Source organism: Oncorhynchus nerka, linkage group LG9a, assembly GCF_034236695.1.
Source record: "Oncorhynchus nerka isolate Pitt River linkage group LG9a, Oner_Uvic_2.0, whole genome shotgun sequence".
NCBI lineage: Eukaryota > Metazoa > Chordata > Actinopteri > Salmoniformes > Salmonidae > Oncorhynchus > Oncorhynchus nerka.
This window is the reverse complement of record NC_088404.1, coordinates 15,506,679-15,528,355: the sequence shown is the minus strand read 5'-3', so window position 1 is coordinate 15,528,355 and position 21,677 is coordinate 15,506,679. Positions and strand designations below refer to the sequence as shown.

Here is a 21,677-nt window from a genome sequence, read left to right as displayed (position 1 = left end):
TTCGTTCCTTCCTTGTCACCTCTCCCCTGTGACCTTCGACCCTTACCTTTCCCTGAAGGCTCCAGCAGCTGCTGGAAGAGAGAGAGAGGGAGGAGCTTGTAGAGGAGGAGGATGGCAGGTTTGTCACAGGTTCCCCCTTCCCTTTACCACATTGCCACTCCCATCCCTCGCTTCTTCTAAACTGCCATTTTGTTTTGTTTAGCAGGCAGTTGACACACCAGAAGGAAAACTTCAGTTCTTTCTGTGCTCACTTGTTTGTTCACCCCGACTTGCTGATATGATGGAAACAATGCTATTGGTTCTGTTTTCATGCACCACCAATGGCCTTACCTCTAGCTTTTTTAACACCCTTTATTTTGGAAGATACTAAAAAAACGGATTCCTTTACAGATAATTACTGTACTTACTTTTTTTGTGCTGCTGCATATTCTGTCATGCTATTATGCTTTCGGTTGTCTTTTTCCCCCTCTAGAAAATAAATACTATTGAACCTTTGGTCTGCTCAGTTCAATGTTGTCTCACCCTGTCTCTCTGTTCTCCCCGACTAGTGTCGTCAAGGAAGAAGTCCCCGACAATGACCAAGACCAAGGGATGGAAAAAGAGCTGACTGAGCGGTCCAATGACGAGCCTGAGATGGTATATTTGACAACCTATTAGTCCAATGATATCTCTTTTACCCACCCCATTTTGCTGACACTGGATCATTTTCTATTCTATTTTTGTTTGTGACCTCAGGAGGGGAGTGACCATGAGGATGAGGAAGAGGAGGAGGAGGAAGAGGAGGAGATGGATGTGGAGGAGAGCTCTGATGATTCAGACTCTGAGTCAGATGAGAAAGGTAAAATAGCCAAATCGTAGAAATAGCATGTATAGAAGGGACATGGCTCTCCATGTTTGAGTCAGTGAGTAGGGTTACATGCAATAATAGGATTATTGTGGACAGTCAGATTAATATAATAGTTTGTTTAAAACGTGTACATGCTTTGCAAAAACAATTTCCCTAAAAAACCTGTTTCCCATGGACACACATCTGAAATCAGGCTACCTGATGGGACTTAAATAAATGCAGAAAATCACCAATCAAAATAAACGTTCTACCACGGACATATAAAATGTGTATGTAAACTATTTCTAAGATGTATACTTTTACGTTTTTCAGAACTCACTTTACCTGAGCTTAAGAGGGAGGCTGGTGCTACCTGGTGCTGTCACATACTCAGATCAAATACTTTGCTGGAACACCAATTTAAGCTTTTTACATGTATTAATAGTTTGAAAGATTGGTCAGAAAATCAGGTGTTTTAATCGGCGTATACTTACTTTGATTATGACCTTACACTGATTTAAGATCAACAGAATAAGGCGTTTACATGACTAATGCCATACTCAGCCTACTGCCATAATCAGTTTAATATTGAATTATTAGTGTGCATGTAAATGTACTCATTGATTTGTTGTAAGACAAAAACCTTGGAGTGCTATCTATTTTAGAGACTCCCTGCAGCATCAAGGAACTAACATTCTTGCAAAATGAGACATTTTTTTTTTGGTAGAGAAATTTGTTTCATTAACTTACCTGGTTGAATAAAGGCAATATGTTTTATTTTAAAGGGTGTTGTAACAGCTACTGTAAAGTATATGCCACCATGTTTACTATACTTCAGCCAGAGAACTTCCAGGCAGACCTGGGCAACATCACTGTGTTGAGAGCTACTAAATATGTCTGTCTATGTGAAACCCATGTGAATGTACTTCACCCACCAGAGAACTTCCAGGCAGACCTGGCCAACATCACTGTGTTGAGAGCTACTAAATATGTCTGTCTATGTGAAACCCATGTGAATGTACTTCACCCACCAGAGAACTTCCAGGCAGACCTGGCCAACATCACGTGTGAGATCGCCATCAAGCAGAAGCTGATAGATGAACTGGAGAACAGCCAGCGCCGTCTGCACACGCTCAAACAGCAGTACGAACAGAAACTGATGATGCTGCAGAGCAAGATCAGAGACACACAGCTGGAGAGAGACCGGGTGCTGCACAACATGGGTAAGCGTTATCACGGTAGGAAGTGAGAAGTGTGACTGCTGCAGAGCAAGATCAGAGACACACAGCTGGAGAGAGACCGGGTGCTGCACAACATGGGTAAGCGTTATCACGGTAGGAAGTGAGAAGTGTGACTGCTGCAGAGCAAGATCAGAGACACACAGCTGGAGAGAGACCGGGTGCTGCACAACATGGGTAAGCGTTATCACGGTAGGAAGTGAGAAGTGTGACTGCTGCAGAGCTACGGGGTACGGCTAAGGCCGTCACTGGCTTCAGTTGACACTGTGAAGACTTTTGCTGTGGCTCTTTAGAACCAGTGACCTGAAAGAAAGCAATTGAACAGCTGGATTTTACTTTACCCCTTAACATACTTGATTCAGCTTATCACTTGAGGTCCTGGGGCTCAATTATCAATCATGCATTTCTTTAAAAATTCCGCCGTACGCGGGGATTCTAGGATTTGCGTGCGAAAGTTGGATAAATTCCAATAATTTGTGGCGCATGGAAATCCTAGAATCTCCACGTACGCTAGAATTTAGTAAAAAAGATATACGCAACATACAGTGCATTCGGAGAGTATTCAGGCCCCTTCACTTTTTCCACATTACAGCCTTATTCTAAAATATATATATATTTTTTTAATCCTCATTTAATCGACACACAATACCCCAGAATGACAAAGCAAAAACCGTTTTTTATACATTTTTGCAAATTTATTACAATTTTTTTTTAAGTATTTATATAAGTATTCAGACCATTTGCTATGAGACTTGAAATTGAGCTCCGTTGCATCCTGTTTCCATTGATCATCCTTGAGATGTGGACTCCAAGTTGTAGAAACATGTGGTAAATTCAATTGATTGGACATGATTTGGAAAGGCACACACCTGTCTATATAAGGTCCCACAGTTGACAGTACATGTCAGAGCAAAAACCAAGCCATGAGGTTGAAGGAATTGTCCGTAGAGCTCTGAGACAGGATTGTGTCGAGGCACCTGATCTGGGGAAGGGTAACAAAAAATGTCTGCATCATTGAAGGTCCTCAAGAACACAGTGGCCTCCATCATTCTTAAATGGAAGAATTTTGGACCCACCAAGACTCTTCCTAGAGCTGGCTGCCTGGCCAAACTGAGCAATCGGGGGAGAAGGGCCTCGGTCAGGGAGGTGCCCAAGAACACGATGGTCACTCTGACAGAGCTCTAGCGTTCCTTTGTGTAGATTGGTTGTCATTCTGGAAGGTTCTCCATCTCTGCAGCACTCCACCAATCAGGCCTTTATGGTAGAGTGGCCATTTAGAAGCCACTCCTCAGTAAAAGACACATGGCAGCCCGCTTGGAGTTTGCCAAAAGGCACCTAAAGACTCTCAGACCATGAGAAAGTGTCACGTCTGGAGGAAACCTGGCACCATCCCTACGGTGAAGCATGGTGGTTGCAGCACCATGCTGTGGGGATGTTTTTCAGCGGCAGGGACTGGGAGTCTAGTCAGGATCAAGGGAAAGATTAACTGAGCAAAGTACAGAGAGATCCTTGAATGAAACCTGCTCCAGAGCGCTCAGGTCCTCAGACTGGGGCGAAGGTTCACCTTCCAACAGGACAACCACCCTAAGCACACAGCCAAGACAATGCAGGAGTGGCTTTTGGCCAAGTCTCAATGTCCTTGAGTGGCCCAGCCAGTCCCTGGACTTGTACCTGATTGAACATCTCTGACGAGACCTGAAAATAGCTGTGCAGCAATGCTCTCCATCCAACCTGATAGAGCTTGAGAGGGTCTGCAGAGAAGAATGGGAGAAGCTCCTCAAATACAGGTGTGCCAATCTTGAAGCATCATACCCAAGAAGACTCAAGGATGTAATCGCTACCAAAGGTGCTTCAACAAAGTATTGAGTGAAGAGTCTGAATACTTATGTAAATGTGATATTTCAGTATGGGAAAAAATAAATACAAATGAATCCAAAAGTGTCTAAAAACCTGTTTTTGTTTTGTCATTATAGGGTATTGTATATAGATTGATGAGGGGGAAAACGATTTAATCCATTTTTAAAATAAGACTGTAACGTAGAAAAATGTGGAAAAAGAGAAGGGGTCTGAATATTTTCCCAAATGCTCTGTATTTTCATTGATAAATCAGAGGCATATTATATTTGTGTGGTAGTGAACGCTCCTGCCTGGATAACACCCCTCCATTCACCTTTTATAGCAATGAAAACACCCTCATTTGCTCTATGATTTGGAGATGATGAAACTGGGCCATGATGGTGCCTAAAAGAAAGCGCAATGTCAAATTTGATCCCAGCTGTGTAGAGGTGTGTAGAGATGTGTAGGGAGGTGTACAGGTGTGTAGGGGGGTGTAGAGAGTGTGTGTGTGTGTACGGGTGGGTAGAGGGGGGTAGAGGGGGTGTAGAGGTGGGTAGGGGGATGTAGAGGTGGGTAGGGGGATGTAGAGGTGGGTAGGGGGTGTAGAGGTGTGTAGGGGGTGTAGAGGTCTGTGTGTGTACGGGTGGGTAGAGGTGGGTAGGGGGGTGTGTAGGGGTGTGTGTAGAGGTGGGTAGGGGTGTGTAGGGGTGTGTGTAGAGGTGGGTAGGGGTGTGTGTAGGGGTGGGTAGGGGGGTGTAGACGGGTGTAGAGGTGTGGGCAGAATGTTACAGTGACTTCTCCAAACTAAACATCCGTGCTGCCTAGCAAGTGACAAACACTGGTTGCGTTTTCTACAAGATTGATTGTCCTTTTGAATAATTTAAAAAGAAATGTTAGAACCCATACTTCTTTGCAGAAGACAACTTGTTGTTCATTATATTGTTCATCAATACATGATTGTGTTTCTATCTCCTGCCTTGGTATAGGCTCTGAAATGAAATGGGCTATGATGTCATGCACCTAATCCTATCACACCGCAAATATAGCCGTAATGTCTCATAGGGTCAAGGCTACCGGTCTATTTACTTTCCTGTATGCTTGGCTATTGAATGGGGGATTTTGATAAATGGTAGACTACTATTTGTTGTGTAGCAGGAATCATTTAAACCAGTTATGTCAGAAAGGGAGAGACGTCCTGTGATATGCGTGGAGATGCGCACACTTATCTGCCAGGTTCAAAATGTAGAACTACCAACATTTGCAGGAAAACTGGTGCAGGCAAGGTTTAGAGTATATTTGCAAGCACCTTGAGTAAATGGAGCGTTGGACTAGCAGCCGAAAGGTTACAAGTTCAAATCCCCGAGCTAACAAGGTACAAATCTGTCATTCTGCCTGAACAGGCAGTTAACCCACTGTTCCTAGGCTGTCATTGAAAATAAGAATTTGTTCTTAACTGACTTGCCTAGTTAAATAAAGGTAAAAAAATAAATAAAAATAAGACCCCTGGTGAACAGCTGACCAATAGGATCAGGTGTGAAGGGTTACAGCAGGGCAGGGGCATTCCTTGGGTCAAAAAATGACCCTTTTGTCTCTGGTCCCCCCCCTCCCTTAGGCTCAGTGGAGACGTGCAGCGACGATAAGGCTAAGAAGATCAAGCAGGAGTACGAGAAGAAGCTGAGCATCATGAACAAGGAACTACAGAAGCTACAGTCAGCCCAGAAGGAACACGCACGCCTGCTCAAGAACCAATCCAAGTACGAGACACAGCTGAAGAAGCTCCAACTGGACGTCACAGAGATGAAGAAGACAAAGGTATCAAGAAGACGTACTTGAACCACGAACGATACGACACTGTTAACCACTGTGAGGTGTTAATGTTTGTTGGTACTGCATTGATACTGTACTGATATTGATGGGAGGAATCGGCCGGAATGAAGTCGAACAGGGTCCGCTGCCGAGTTCCATCGCTCCACTAGGAATGTTAAGTAATTCAAGACTGATATTGATGTAAATGTGAATATGCTGTATTGTGCAGGTTCGTCTGATGAAGCAGATGAAGGATCAGCAGGAGAAGAACAGGATGACAGAGTCCAGGAGAAACCGAGAGATCGCCACCCTCAAGAAGGACCAGCGCAAACAGGAGGTGAACCATAGGACCGTAGCTTAGTTTGTCAGGCTTGGAGATGAACGGGCCTCTTCATCATGCTGACCCAAACTGTTTTCTTATAGCTCGTTATCCAGTGACTATAAAGTTGTAGCAGTTTCACCATTTAAGCGTTCCAGCTTTAAGCACCCGCTAATGCAACTTACTGCCTCTGGTGTTACTGAATGCCATGTTGATGCAACTTACTGCCATTACTGAATGCTGTGCTAATGCAACTTACTGCTACTGGTGTTAATGAATCCCATGCTAATGCAACTTACTACTACTGGTGTTACTGAATCCCATGCTAATGCAACTTACTACTACTGGTGTTACTGAATCCCATGCTAATGCAACTTACTGCTACTGGTGTTACTGAATCCCATGTTAATGCAACTTACTACTACTAGTGTTACTGAATCCCATGCTAATGCAACTTACTACTACTGGTGCTACTGAATCCCATGCTAATGCAACTTACTACTACTGGTGTTACTGAATCCCATGCTAATGCAACTTACTGCTACTGGTGTTACTGAATCCCATGCTAATGCAACTTACTACTACTGGTGTTACTGAATCCCATGCTAATGCAACTTACTGCTACTGGTGTTACTGAATCCCATGCTAATGCAACTTACTTCTACTGGTGTTAATGAATGCCATGCTAATGCAACTTACTGCTACTGGTGTTAATGAATGCCATGCTAATGCAACTTACTGCTACTGGTGTTACTGAATCCCATGCTAATGCAACTTACTACTGCTGGTGTTACTGAATCCCATGCTAATGCAACTTACTACTACTGGTGTTACTGAATCCCATGCTAATGCAACTTACTGCTACTGGTGTTACTGAATCCCATGTTAATGCAACTTACTACTACTAGTGTTACTGAATCCCATGCTAATGCAACTTACTACTACTGGTGCTACTGAATCCCATGCTAATGCAACTTACTACTACTGGTGTTACTGAATCCCATGCTAATGCAACTTACTGCTACTGGTGTTACTGAATCCCATGCTAATGCAACTTACTTCTACTGGTGTTAATGAATGCCATGCTAATGCAACTTACTGCTACTGGTGTTACTGAATCCCATGCTAATGCAACTTACTACTGCTGGTGTTACTGAATCCCATGCTAATGCAACTTACTACTACTGGTGTTACTGAATCCCATGCTAATGCAACTTACTGCTACTGGTGTTACTGAATCCCATGTTAATGCAACTTACTACTACTAGTGTTACTGAATCCCATGCTAATGCAACTTACTACTACTGGTGTTACTGAATGCCATGCTAATGCAACTTACTACTACTTGTGTTACTGAATCCCATGCTAATGCAACTTACTGCTACTTCTGTAACTGAATGCCATGTTAATGCAACTTACTGCCATTACTGAATCCCATGCTAATGCAACTTACTGCTACTGGTGTTACTGAATGCCATGCTAATGCAACTTACTGCTACTGGTGTTACTGAATCCCATGCTAATGCAACTTACTGCTACTGGTGTTACTGAATCCCATGCTAATGCAACTTACTGCTACTGGTGTTACTGAATGCCATGCTAATGCAACTTACTGCTACTGGTGTTACTGAATCCCATGCTAATGCAACTTACTGCTACTGGTGTTACTGAATGCCATGCTAATGCAACTTACTGCTACTGGTGTTACTGAATGCCATGCTAATGCAACTTACTGCTACTGGTGTTACTGAATCCCATGCTAATGCAACTTACTGCTACTGGCATTACTGAATGTCATTGAAATGTGTGTTTCACAGCATCAGCTGAAGCTCCTAGAAGCCCAGAAGAGACAACAGGAGCTCATTTTGCGCAGGAAGACTGAGGAGGTGAGCAACACGTAGTAGTAAAAGGATGTGGTGTACAGCAGTGCTGTAAACTATACAGTTACACAATACTACAAAGCAGTTACACACACATCCTGCAACAAATCACTAACTCTCAACTTGAAATGATCTAGTTGGATCTAATCATCTAAGTTCAAGGAATTTTGAAATTTATTCTAGGACCAGAAACTAAAAGCTTTTTCCCCCCAAATTCTGTTGTAACCTTTGGTACCTGGAATAGGATATTCGCCTGGGAACGGAGGTTGTAGGAACCATTGGTCAGGGTCAGAGAGCAGAGGTACAGCGAGAGTAGACTGTCAATGATAGCATTGGTTTATAAGAGTTCAACACGTCCTGAAAAACACTGATAACAAGAAACATGGCAGTTGTGTAAATAAAATATAAAGCTGATACTATTCTATTAAGTTCAGCAAACTTCAGCATCAGGCGGTGGTGATCCTGGTGTTCGATGACTGTCGACTTACGTGTGTGTGTGTCTCTGTGTCAGGTGTCTGCTCTGAGGAGACAGGCCAGGCCTATGTCTGGTAAGGTGACCAGCAGGAAGGTGAGTCTCCCAGAGCCCCTCCAGGACTCCTCCCACCGACCCCCCTCAGGACGCCTGCAGTCCTCTGGCTCCACCGCCACCAACGGAACCAGGTGGGGACTGGACAACAGGTCACTGCATTGCTGTTTTGTGTGTTTAAGTTTCTGTATTACACTGCATGGTGTTTATGTAGAGCCATCAGTATGGCTTTTACAGCTTCTAGCGAGAGAACATGAGACTTGCATGCAACTACAGTGTACATGCCTCAAAAGTGTGTGTGTGTGTGTGTGTGTCAGGTCCTACTACAGGCGGTCAACAGGCATATATTCCACCAGAGTGGCCAGGGTGAAGTGGCAGTCTCTGGAGCGTCGTATCTCTGATGTCATCATGCAGAGGATGACCATATCCAACATGGAGTCTGAAATGAACCGCCTGCTCAAGGTAAACATGAACTGCTGGTAAACATTACATGCTGGTGAATATTGTTTACATATGGTATGATACTTACTATGTTAACCTAAATTAGCCGTGTTAGCATTAACATTAATATTGAAAACGTTGGCTAACTCTCTTCTCCCCCCTCCATCGTTCCTCCCTCCTCCACAGCAACGTGAGGAGCTGACCAAGCGGAGGGAGAAGGTGACCAGAAAGAGGGACAGGCTGGCGGGGGAGGGGCCTGAGGCTGAAAAGGCGGTGCTTCCCCTCAACGAGGAAGTGGACGCCGTGGTTGCCAACATCGACTACATCAACGACAGCATCGCTGACTGCCAGGCCAACATTATGCAGATGGAGGAAGCCAAGGTGACACACGCGCACAGACACGCGCACATGCGTGAGCGCAGATGCACACACAGGCACGCACGTACAGGCACACGCGCGCAGACCCGCAGGTGTGCGCGCAGACGCACACAGGAAGGTGATTGGGCTGATATTAGGCAGTTTTTTTATAGACTGTGACCATAATATCTGCATTTACAGGAGGAGGTTGACACGGTGGATGTTTCCGCAGTCATCAGCTCCTGTACCCTAACAGAAGCCCGCTTCCTGCTGGACCACTTCATGTCTATGGCCATCAACAGAGTAAATAACTTACTGCCGTTTACCTGTCCCTCCCTAGTTCCTACCCCATCTCTCACACCATTGGTTTATCCGAGAATTGACTTAGTTTAACCCCAGGTTCCATATGTACCCAATTAAAGTCTGTTTCTACGATTGTTAATGTGTTTAGTTCTGTGTGTATATGCACAAGCACCCTCCTCATTGTGTATTCATCTTTTGTGTGTGTACTGTGAAGTATTACACACAAGCATAGCTCTGATTGCTGACTTTTAGTGTGACCCTTCTTATAGCTGACCGTTGACCTTTTGACCTCTAACCAATCCCAGGGTCTGCAGGCGGCTCAGAGGGAGTCCCAGGTGAAGGTGATGGAGGGCAGGCTGAAGCAGACTGAGATCACCAGCGCCACTCAGAACCAGCTGCTGTTCCACATGCTGAAGGAGAAGGCTGAGTTTAACCCTGAACTGGACGCCCTGCTGGGGAACGCTCTGCAAGGTAACAGCACTTAGCCACAACCTGCCAGCCACACACTGCAAGACGTATACATGTAAGATCAACAGGAAATGTAAAGCTTGTAGTGTATTCAAGATTTAAAAAGGCTTCTAAAGTTTGTAGTTTCCACTTTAAAATGTCAGACTTGATTTGCCCTGAAACATTAATCATTTGGGGATTATTTTCCTGCTGTTGCGAACTGGCTCAAATTACGGTCCTACATCCTGTAGTTCAGTCCGAGGCCTTGACCCTGACCTACTCAGCCTTTGCCACTGGCAGTCCGTGAGGTCAAGCCCACAGCGCTAACAGGTCTGGCTCACCCCATAATTATGTAGGATTGAAGCAATAACTCAGCCAAAGTATCTAAGCAAAGGCATTGAAGTGTACTTGCGTGTTTGTGTTCACCTTGTCAGCACACTGATTTGTTGGGATGGCCTCCAGAACCAAGGCTGGGTGGCTATGGTCTACTGTATGATGATTTGGGCCTGTTTCAGTTGATGTTGCTCATTGCCTCCTCCTGAATAGATGCTGCTTTTAAAAGTCACCCCAACAAATTGTTGCAATCACACAAAAGTCAGTTGGACTAAGCAAGCCTCTCTGGCTCTGTCATTTTAATGTTCCATTATTTATCAAGTTTGAAAACCCATCTGTTTTTGACCTTTTTTGTTTCATGGGTTGTATGGTTATAGAGAGAGGTTTTCTGTTTCATGGTTTGTATGGTTATAGAGAGAGGTTTTCTGTTTCATGGTTTGTATGGTTATAGAGAGAGGTTTTCTGTTTCATGGTTTGTATGGTTATAGAGAGAGGTTTTCTGTTTCATGGTTTGTATGGTTATAGAGAGAGGTTTTCTGTTTCATGGTTTGTATGGTTATAGAGAGAGGTTTTCTGTTTCATGGTTTGTATGGTTATAGAGAGAGGTTTTCTGTTTCCATGGTTTGTATAGTTATAGAGAGAGGTTTGTATGGTTATATAGAGAGGTTTTCTGTTTCATGGTTTGTATGGTTATAGAGAGAGGTTTGTATGGTTATATAGAGAGGTTTTCTGTTTCATGGTTTGTATGGTTATAGAGAGAGGTTTTCTGTTTCATGGTTTGTATGGTTATAGAGAGAGGTTTTCTGTTTCATGGTTTGTATGGTTATAGAGAGAGGTTTTCTGTTTCATGGTTTGTATGGTTATAGAGAGAGGTTTTCTGTTTCATGGTTTGTATGGTTATAGAGAGAGGTTTTCTGTTTCATGGTTTGTATGGTTATAGAGAGAGGTTTGTATGGTTATAGAGAGAGGTTTTCTGTTTCGTGGTTTGTATGGTTATAGAGAGGTTTTTTGTTTCATGGGTTGTATGGTTATAGAGAGGTTTTCTGTTTCAAGGTTTGTATGGTTATAGAGAGAGGTTTTCTGTTTCATGGTTTGTATAGTTATAGAGAGAGGTTTTCTGTTTCATGGTTTGTATGGTTATAGAGAGAGGTTTTCTGTTTCATGGTTTGTATGGTTATAGAGAGAGGTTTTCTGTTTCATGGTTTGTATGGTTATAGAGAGAGGTTTTTTGTTTCAAGGTTTGTATGGTTATAGAGAGAGGTTTTTTGTTTCATGGGTTGTATGGTTATAGAGAGAGGTTTTTTGTTTCAAGGTTTGTATAGTTATAGAGAGAGGTTTTTTGTTTCATGGTTTGTATAGTTATAGAGGGGTTTTCTGTTTCATGGTTTGTATGGTTATAGAGGGGTTTTCTGTTTCATGGTTTGTATGGTTATAGAGAGAGGTTTGTATGGTTATAGAGAGGTTTTCTATTTCATGGTTTGTATGGTTATATAGAGAGGTTTTCTGTTTCATGGTTTGTATGGTTATAGAGAGGTTTTCTGTTTCATGGTTTGTATGGTTATAGAGGGGTTTTCGGTTTCATGGTTTGTATGGTTATAGAGAGAGGTTTGTATGGTTATAGAGAGAGGTTTTCTGTTTCGTGGTTTATATGGTTATAGAGAGGTTTTTTGTTTCATGGGCTGTATGGTTATAGAGAGAGGTTTTCTGTTTCATGGTTTGTATGGTTATAGAGAGGTTTTCTGTTTCGTGGTTTGTATGGTTATAGAGAGAGGTTTTTTGTTTCAAGGTTTGTATGGTTATAGAGAGGTTTTCTGTTTCATGGTTTGTATGGTTATAGAGAGAGGTTTTCTGTTTCATGGTTTGTATGGTTATAGAGAGGTTTTCTGTTTCAAGGTTTGTATGGTTATAGAGAGAGGTTTTCTGTTTTTCATGGTTTGTATCGTTATAGAGAGAGGTTTTCTGTTTCATGGTTTGTATAGTTATAGAGAGAGGTTTTCTGTTTCGTGGTTTGTATGGTTATAGAGAGAGGTTTTTTGTTACGGTTCCATTTGAACCAGTATCTGTTGAGGAGGATGCCCTGACTGTTGAACAGTAGACCGAGCACTCATATGCTGTCTTTTCTTTTGTTTTTCATTATGAATGAATGTGTTTTGATTATGGGGGAATGAATGTGTTTTGATTATGGGGGAATGAATGTGTTTTTGATTTATGGGGGAATGAATTAATGTGTTTTTGATTATGGGGGAATGAATGAATGTGTTTTGATTTATGGGGGAATGAATGAATGTGTTTTGATTATGGGGGAATGAATGAATGTGTTTTTGATTATAGGGGAATGAATGAATGTGTTTTTGATTATGGGGGAATGAATGAATGTGTTTTTGATTATGGGGGAATGAATGAATGTGTTTTTGATTATGGGGGAATGAATGAATGTGTTTTTGATTATGGGGGAATGAATGAATGTGTTTTTGATTATGGGGGAATGAATGAATGTGTTTTTGATTATGGGGGAATGAATGAATGTGTTTTTGATTTGTGTGTTGCCTTTTTTTCTGTTCCCCTGCCCATGGCGCCTTAATGTATACAGAGCTAGGTAACATGCCATTGGGTAAGTAACAGACACCAGACTCTCTCTCTCTCTCTCTATATATATATATATATATATATATATATATATATATATATATATGTTTATATGAATGCATGGGTCCCCCTCCTGGAAACTAACTCAGCAACATAACATGAGCAGGTGCATGAGGTGTAATGTCTTCAGGCCTCCTCCATCTGTCAGCTGACCCTCCTTCTCTTCCTCCCAATGTGAAAGAACCCCTCTCCCAGTGTGTTACAGCCACCATGCCTAATAGTGTAGCACCTGCTAATATAACTACTGTACCTGTATCTTTAGAGAACCCCGCCCTTCACAGGTAGAACCAGGAAGTTTGTCTCAGTTGGACCCTGTAGGCAAACCATACTGACAGTCAGACTAATGATTCCAACCTTGTTGACCTCTCATAGGCCCTCACACCTGACCTCTCTTTACCCTCTCACCCTTTCAACCCCTGAGCCCTGTCAACGCTTCCATCTCAGTGACTGGACAAGGACCAGTTCTTTTCAGGACTTTTTCAAGCAACTTGTATAAAACGGCATGGCGCTGCGCTGACATCATCTGCTTCTTCTCCTTGTCCATTATCATCACATCTACCTTGTTCAATAATCTAAACCACATCTTGTTAACATCTGTTTGTAGCCAACACAGTACTAGCATAACCTTTGGTTCAATAAAAGGTTTTACCCTTGTTCCATGTTTGGTTTGATAATGGGCAGGTATTTGGACTACTAGACAGAACTTCAAAGTAAACCAACTTAAGTTTGTTGTTATTTAGTCATAACACACAAAGAATAATATTTGTCTATGGATTTTGTTTGGTTCTGACATACAGTACAACTGATATTTTTGGTCCTTGAATTTCACAGAGAACGGGGATGACAGCAGCAGTGACGAATCTGCCCAGAGTCCTGCAACAGAGGGACAGTCAGTATCACTCAAATTACAACAAAAAATAAATTAGTTTACATTTGACTTATGGTTTTATGGTAACTCATGCATTCCACTTCCTCGTTCCAGCTCCCTGGCATCAGATCTAATGAAACTCTGTGGAGAGACCAAAACAAGGAGCAAGGTATGATTATCAGCCTGTTAGTGTGTGTTTTACTGTCCTCGTGGGGACGTGTGTGTGGTCTTGTTTAATTATCGTCGCGGGGAAGTGTGTGTGGTCTTGTTTTACTATCCTCGTGTGTGTGTGGTCTTGTTTTACTATCCTCGTGTGTGTGTGGTCTTGTTTTACTATCCTCGTGTGTGTGTGGTCTTGTTTTACTATCCTCGTGGGGACGTGTGTGTGTGGTCTTGTTTTACTATCCTCGTGTGTGTGTGTGTGTGGTCTTCTTTTACTGTCCTCGTGTGTGTGTGTGTGGTCTTGTTTTACTATCCTCGTGTGTGTGTGGTCTTGTTTTACTGTCCTCGTGGGGACAAGTGTGTGTGTGGTCTTGTTTTACTATCCTCGTGTGTGTGTGGTCTTGTTTTACTATCCTCGTGGGGACAAGTGTGTGTGTGGTCTTGTTTTACTGTCCTCGTGTGTGTGTGTGGTCTTGTTTTACTATCCTCGTGTGTGTGGTCTTGTTTTACTATCCTCGTGGGGACAAGTGTGTGTGTGGTCTTGTTTTACTATCCTCGTGTGTGTGTGGTCTTGTTTTACTATCCTCGTGTGTGTGTGGGCTTGTTTTACTATCCTCGTGTGTGTGTGTGGTCTTGTTTTACTATCCTCGTGTGTGTGTGGTCTTGTTTTACTGTCCTCGTGTGTGTGTGGTCTTGTTTTACTATCCTCGTGTGTGTGTGTGGTCTTGTTTTACTATCCTCGTGGGGACAAATTTGTGTGTGGTCTTGTTTTACTGTCCTCGTGGGGACGTGTGTGTGTGAGGTCTTGTTTTACTGTCCTCGTGGGGACGTGTGTGTGTGTGTGGTGTTGTTTTACTATCCTCGTGGGGACGTGTGTGTGTGAGGTCTTGTTTTACTGTCCTCGTGGGGACGTGTGTGTGGTGTTGTTTTACTATCCTCGTGTGTGTGGTCTTGTTTTACTGTCCTCGTGGGGACGTGTGTGTGTGAGGTCTTGTTTTACTATCCTCGTGGGGACGTGTGTGGTCTTGTTTTACTATCCTCGTGGGGACAAATTTGTGTGTGGTCTTGTTTTACTATCCTCGTGGGGACGTGTGTGTGTGTGGTCTTGTTTTACTGTCCTCGTGGGGACGTGTGTGTGTGTGTGGTCTTGTTTTACTATCCTCGTGGGGACGTGTGTGGTCTTGTTTTACTATCCTCGTGGGGACGTGTGTGGTCTTGTTTTACTATCCTCGTGGGGACGTGTGTGGTCTTGTTTTACTATCCTCGTGGGGACGTGTGTGTGTGGTCTTGTTTTACTATCCTCGTGGGGACGTGTGTGTGTGTGGTCTTGTTTTACTATCCTCGTGGGGACGTGTGTGTGTGTGGTCTTGTTTTACTGTCCTCGAGGGGACGTGTGTGTGTGTGGTCTTGTTTTACTATCCTCGTGGGGACGTGTGTGTGTGTGGTCTTGTTTTACTGTCCTCGTGGGAACGTGTGTGTGTAGTCTTGTTTTGCTGTGTGTGTGGTCTTGTTTTACTGTCCACGTGGGGACATGTGTGTGTGAGGTCTTGTTTTGCTGTCCGTGTGTGTGTGTGGTCTTGTTTTACTATCCTCGTGGGGACATGTGTGTGTGAGGTCTTGTTTTACTGTCCTCGTGTGTGTGTGTGGTCTTGTTTTACTGTCCTCGTGGGAACGTGTGTGTGTGTGGTCTTGTTTTACTGTCCTCGTGGGGACGTGTGTGTGTGGTCTTGTTTTACTGTCCTCGTGTGTGTGTGTGTGTGTGTGTGTGTGTGTGTGTGTGTGTGTGTGTGTGGTCTTCTTTTACTATCCTCGTGTGGACGTGTGTGTGTGTGTGTGAGGTCTTGTTTTATCTCCTCGTGGGGACGTGTGTCAAATCAAATTGTATTTGTCACATACACATGGTTAGAAGATGTTAATGCGAGTGTAGTGAAATGCTTGTGCTTCTAGTTCCGACAATGCAGTAATAACCAACGAGTAATCTAACCTAATAATTTCACAACAACTACCTTAAAGGGATGAAGAATATGTACATAAAGATACAGTGCCTTGCGAAAGTATTCGGCCCCCTTGAACTTTGCGACCTTTTGCCACATTTCAGGCTTCAAACATAAAGATATAAAACTGTATTTTTTTGTGAAGAATCAACAAGAAGTGGGACACAATCATGAAGTGGAATAACATTTATTGGATATTTCAAACTTTTTTAACAAATCAAAAACGGAAAAATTGGGCGTGCAAAATTATTCAGCCCCCTTAAGTTAATACTTTGTAGCGCCACCTTTTGCTGCGATTACAGCTGTAAGTCGCTTGGCGTATGTCTCTTATCAGTTTTGCACATCGAGAGACTGAAATTCCTCCTTGCAAAACAGCTCGAGCTCAGTGAGGTTGGATGGAGAGCATTTGTGAACAGCAGTTTTCAGTTCTTTCCACAGATTCTCGATTGGATTCAGGTCTGGACTTTGACTTGGCCATTCTAACACCTGGATATGTTTATTTTTGAACCATTCCATTGTAGATTTTGCTTTATGTTTTGGATCATTGTCTTGTTGGAAGACAAATCTCCGTCCCAGTCTCAGGTCTTTTGCAGACTCCATCAGGTTTTCTTCCAGAATGGTCCTGTATTTGGCTCCATCCATCTTCCCATCAATTTTAACCATCTTCCCTGTCCCTGCTGAAGAAAAGCAGGCCCAAACCATGATGCTGCCACCACCATGTTTGACAGTGGGGATGGTGTGTTCAGGGTGATGAGCTGTGTTGCTTTTACGCCAAACATAACGTTTTGCATTGTTGCCAGAAAGTTCAATTTTGGTTTCATCTGACCAGAGCACCTTCTTCCACATGTTTGGTGTGTCTCCCAGGTGGCTTGTGGCAAACTTTAAATTACACTTTTTATGGATATCTTTAAGAAATGGCTTTCTTCTTGCCACTCTTCCATAATGGCCAGATTTGTGCAATATACGACTGATTGTTGTCCTATGGACAGAGTCTCCCACCTCAGCTGTAGATCTCTGCAGTTCATCCAGAGTGATCATGGGCCTCTTGGCTGCATCTCTGATCAGTCTTCTCCTTGTATGAGCTGAAAGTTTAGAGGGACGGCCAGGTCTTGGTAGATTTGCAGTGGTCTGATACTCCTTCCATTTCAATATTATCACTTGCACAGTGCTCCTTGGGATGTTTAAAGCTTGGGAAATCTTTTTGTATCCAAATCCGGCTTTAAACTTCTTCACAACAGTATCTCGGACCTGCCTGGTGTGTTCCTTGTTCTTCATGATGCTCTCTGCACTTTTAACGGACCTCTGAGACTATCACAGTGCAGGTGCATTTATATGGAGACTTGATTACACACAGGTGGATTGTATTTATCATCATTAGTAATTTAGGTCAACATTGGATCATTCAGAGATCCTCACTGAACTTCTGGAGAGAGTTTGCTGCCCTGAAAGTAAAGGTGCTGAATAATTTTGCACGCCCAATTTTTCAGTTTTTGATTTGTTAAAAAAGTTTGAAATATCCAATAAATGTCGTTCCACTTCATGATTGTGTCCCACTTGTTGTTGATTCTTCACAAAAAAAATACAGTTTTATATCTTTATGTTTGAAGCCTGAAATGTGTCAAAAGGTCGCAAAGTTCAAGGGGGCCGAATACTTTCGCAAGGCACTGTAAATTAATGAGTGATGGTACAGAACGGCATAGGCAAGATGCAGTAGATGGTATCGAGTAGAGTATATACATATAAGATGAGTAATGTAGGGTAAGTGGCATTGTGTGTGGTCTTGTTTTACTGTCCTCGTGGGGACGTGTGTGTGAGGTCTTGTTTTACTGTCCTCGTGGGGACGTGTGTGTGGTCTTGTTTACCTGTCCTCGTGTGTGTGTGTGTGTGTGTGTGTGTGGTCTTACTATCCTCGTGTGTGTGTGGTCTTACTATCCTCGTGTGTGTGTGGTCTTGTTTTACTATCCTCGTGTGTGTGTGTGGTCTTGTTTTACTGTCCTCGTGTGTGTGGTCTTGTTTTACTGTCCTCCTGGGGACGTGTGTGTGTGTGTGGTCTTGTTTTGCTGTCCTCCTGGGGACGTGTGTGTGAGGTCTTGTTTTACTATCCTCGTGGGGACGTGTGTGTGAGGTCTTGTTTTACTATCCTCGTGGGGACGTGTGTGTGAGGTCTTGTTTTACTGTCCTCGTGGGGACGTGTGTGTGGTCTTGTTTTGCTGTCCTCGTGTGTGTGGTCTTGTTTTGCTGTCCTCGTGTGTGTGGTCTTGTTTTGCTGTCCTCGTGTGTGTGTGTGTGTGTGTGTGTGTGTGTGTGTGTGTGTGTGTGGTCTTGTTTTACTGTCCTCGTGTGTGTGTGTGGTCTTGTTTTACTGTCCTCGTGTTTGTGTGTGTGTGGTCTTGTTTTGCTGTCCTCGTGTGTGTGGTCTTTGTTTTGCTGTCCTCGTGTGTGTGTGTGTGTGTGGTCTTGTTTTGCTGTCCTCGTGTGTGTGTGTGTGTGTGTGTGTGTGGTCTTGTTTTACTGTCCTCGTGTGTGTGTGGTCTTGTTTTACTGTCCTCGTGTGTGTGTGGTCTTGTTTTACTGTCCTCGTGTGTGTGTGGTCTTGTTTTACTGTCCTCGTGTGTGTGTGGTCTTGTTTTACTGTCCTCGTGTGTGTGTGGTCTTGTTTTACTGTCCTCGTGGGGAGGTGTGTGTGTGTGAGGTCTTGTTTTTCTGTCCTCGTGGGGACGTGTGTGTGTGTGTGTGTGTGAGGTCTTGTTTTTACTGTCCTCCTGGGGGCGTGTGAGGTCTTGTGTGTTTAGTCTTCCTCTTCCAAGCTTGTTGTTTTCTTGAATGTAAATATGTTTCCCCCCTCGCAGGCTCGTAGAAGAACCACCACTCAGATGGAGTTGCTCTACGCCAATAGTGACGCCGCCCCTGACATGCCCAGCGGAGATTTCTCCTCCCCCTGTCTCCCATTGGCTGAAACACCAGAAGAGGGCAGAGATCCTGAGACCCCCATTGGCTCATCAGTCAGGGACAGAGACTTTATGGCTCATTCTCCTGGCTTGGCCTCTAAGATGGGCAGCATGTAAGTCTGGGCCAGCTCGTGCTGACTGCTAGCCAGCTACTTCCTGCATGTTCATAGAACTGCTGCTTAATCTGTTTTCAATTTGCCTGACTTTGCACGACATGTTCTTTAAACCTGCCCTATATAAGTCTCCTTCCTAGGCCAGTAGAAACCAAAACCTTATTCCTTTAGAAATAACACTAATACTGCATGCACACACAGAGACAGGCACATGATTATAAGGCTTGTACAGTATGATCATGCAGGTCTCATGTTCTCTCGCTAGATGTTATGCTCCAACTGCAATAGCCCTATGTTAACTTTCCACAACAATAACAGCTTCATCTTTTAACATTTAACTCTGAGTTAATAATTCTAACCAGTAGTGCACAGTAGCTTTCTATGGCTTGAGCAGCAATACCTTTTCTCTGAGTTGCTGGAGTGTTGGCTGAGAACCAATTCTAGTGGGACTTGAATTAGTAAGAGGTGGAGCTGGGGACTGATTTGAGTGTGACAGAGTATAGCCCTAATGCTACACCATAGTGTCCTGATTGACCACGAGCTCTGTGAAGGAGGACGTCTTTGTTGGGACTGAATGTCAGGTAACAGTGTGCTGTGTGTGTACTGCATGCTCACCGCCTCCACATTGTTTTATTTCTTATTTTGTTTACATCCTTGTTGTCCGTTTTGTTCCTTATGTTTTATGTCGTTGCTAATAACAACCAAACTAAATGTTAGTTCCGGCTCCATGGCTGCCGCCTCCTCGGGGGCGGAAAAGAGAGTTCCAGAGCCCTCGCCGCTCTCTCGCAGGAAGACCTATGACAGGGCACAAGCAGCGGCTAAGGTGAAGGAGATCAAACAGTAAGAGACTAGCGACGCTCTGGTGGCCGGAGGCCAAAAGCACATGTTTTCCCAACAGACCATGATATCCACCTTTCCCTTTTCTTAATTTCCTATCTCAGGGAGCATGTGGTATCTTAATCAACAAGTATCTGCCTGGTGTGATTATAAACTTACCCTGCCAAGTTCTGCACTGAATGTCAAGTAATGAGCTTACTCTTGGGAAATATAGCTAAATATGTTCCTATATCCCTCTTGAATGAGATGAAATGATTAACTTCTGTTTCTCAAAGTGATTCTTTAGTATTCCATTTTAATTCAGTGTTCAACTTGGCCCTCTCAACCTCTTCAAACCCTCTAATGCAAATATGGCAAATACGATATATAAATGCTATATATTGTCATTACAGCGCTAACCAGCTGTTCCTCTCAAACGCTTTGAAGTGGATGTAATCTAAAAAGCTAAAGGTTGGGGTGAGGGGAACCATGCTGAAAGCTGTTTCCATTTTGATTCAAACCCTGAGGGAACAAACGGTCTTTCCCGATCAGTTCTCAGGACCCCAGGTGATGAGCGTGCTCAACTCTATGTTTTCGCCCAAACATGAAAAGACTTGTGCTGAGTCTCAGAAATGAGCGCAGAGCATCCTGTGTTTTAAAAGCATTCTAAAATCAAGTGAAGAAGGGGATAGTTTATTTATTTTAGCCTGTACTATCTGAGGTACACTACTGGTCAAAAGTTTTATTACACCTACTTATTCAAGGGTTTTTCTTAATTTTTTACACATTGTAGAATAATACTGAAGACATCGAAACTATGAAATAACACATATGAAATCATGTAGTAACCAAAAAAGTCTTATGCTTATTATATGATTAACTTCTGTTTCTCAATATGCTATATTTGAGATTCTTCAAATAACCACCCTTTGCCTTGACAGCTTTCCACACTCTTGACATTCTCTCAACCAGCTTCACCTGGAATGCTTTTCCAACAGTTTTGAAGGAGTTCCCACAAATGCTTGTTGGCTGCATTTCCTTAAGTCAGTAGGCCGACTCACCCCACACAATCTCAATTTGGTTGAGTTCGGGGGATTGTGGAGGCCAGGTCATCTGATGCAGCACTCCATCACTCTCCTTCTTGGTAAAATACCCATTACACAGCCTGGAGGTGTGTTGGGTCATTGTCCTGTTGGAAAAAAACAAATGATAGTCCCACTAAGCACAAACCAGATGGGATGGTGTACCACTGCAGAATGCTGTAGTAGCCATACTGGTTAAGTGTGCCTTGAATTCTAAATAAATCAGACCGTGTCACCAGCAAAGCACCCCCACACCATAACACCTCCTCCTCCATGCTTCACAGTGGGAACCACACATGCAGAGATCATCCGTTCACCCACACCATGTCTCACAAAGACACAGCAGTTGGAGCCAAAAATCTCCAATTTGGTCTCCAAGTTTCCACCGGTCTAATGTCCATTGCTCGTGTTTCTTGGCCCAAGCAAGTCTCTTCTTCTTATTGGTGTCCTTTAGTAGTGGTTTCTTTGCAGCAATTCTCTGAACAGTCAATATTGAGATGTGTCTGTTACTGTGAAGCATTTATTTGGGCTGCAATTTCTGAGGCTGGTAACTCTAATGAACTTATCTTCTGCAGCAGAGGCAATTCTGAGTTTTTCATTCCTCTGGCGGTCCTCATGAGAGCCAGTTTCATCATAGTGCTTGATGGTTTTTGCAACTGCATTTGAAGAAACTTTCAAAGTTCTTGAAATGTTCCGTATTGACTGACCTTCATGTCTTAAAGTAATGATGGACTGC

General features: G+C 43.3%; 1 protein-coding gene across 1 annotated transcript in view; it reads left to right on the top strand.

Moving 5' to 3' along the window:
- The window catches only part of LOC115133947 (kinesin-like protein KIF21A), a 72,079-nt gene that overhangs the window by 39,325 nt on the left and 11,077 nt on the right, over positions 1 to 21,677 (top strand). Inside the window, exons 12-28 of the mRNA XM_065022359.1 lie at positions 59 to 118; positions 549 to 636; positions 736 to 838; positions 1,861 to 2,049; positions 5,513 to 5,712; positions 5,936 to 6,043; positions 7,843 to 7,911; positions 8,417 to 8,565; positions 8,749 to 8,893; positions 9,059 to 9,253; positions 9,431 to 9,532; positions 9,838 to 10,003; positions 12,903 to 12,923; positions 13,790 to 13,847; positions 13,941 to 13,995; positions 18,832 to 19,043; positions 19,761 to 19,883. Of these exons, the coding sequence (XP_064878431.1) occupies positions 59 to 118; positions 549 to 636; positions 736 to 838; positions 1,861 to 2,049; positions 5,513 to 5,712; positions 5,936 to 6,043; positions 7,843 to 7,911; positions 8,417 to 8,565; positions 8,749 to 8,893; positions 9,059 to 9,253; positions 9,431 to 9,532; positions 9,838 to 10,003; positions 12,903 to 12,923; positions 13,790 to 13,847; positions 13,941 to 13,995; positions 18,832 to 19,043; positions 19,761 to 19,883 (2,043 nt within the window). The remainder of the gene's footprint in view (positions 1 to 58; positions 119 to 548; positions 637 to 735; positions 839 to 1,860; positions 2,050 to 5,512; positions 5,713 to 5,935; positions 6,044 to 7,842; positions 7,912 to 8,416; positions 8,566 to 8,748; positions 8,894 to 9,058; positions 9,254 to 9,430; positions 9,533 to 9,837; positions 10,004 to 12,902; positions 12,924 to 13,789; positions 13,848 to 13,940; positions 13,996 to 18,831; positions 19,044 to 19,760; positions 19,884 to 21,677) is intronic.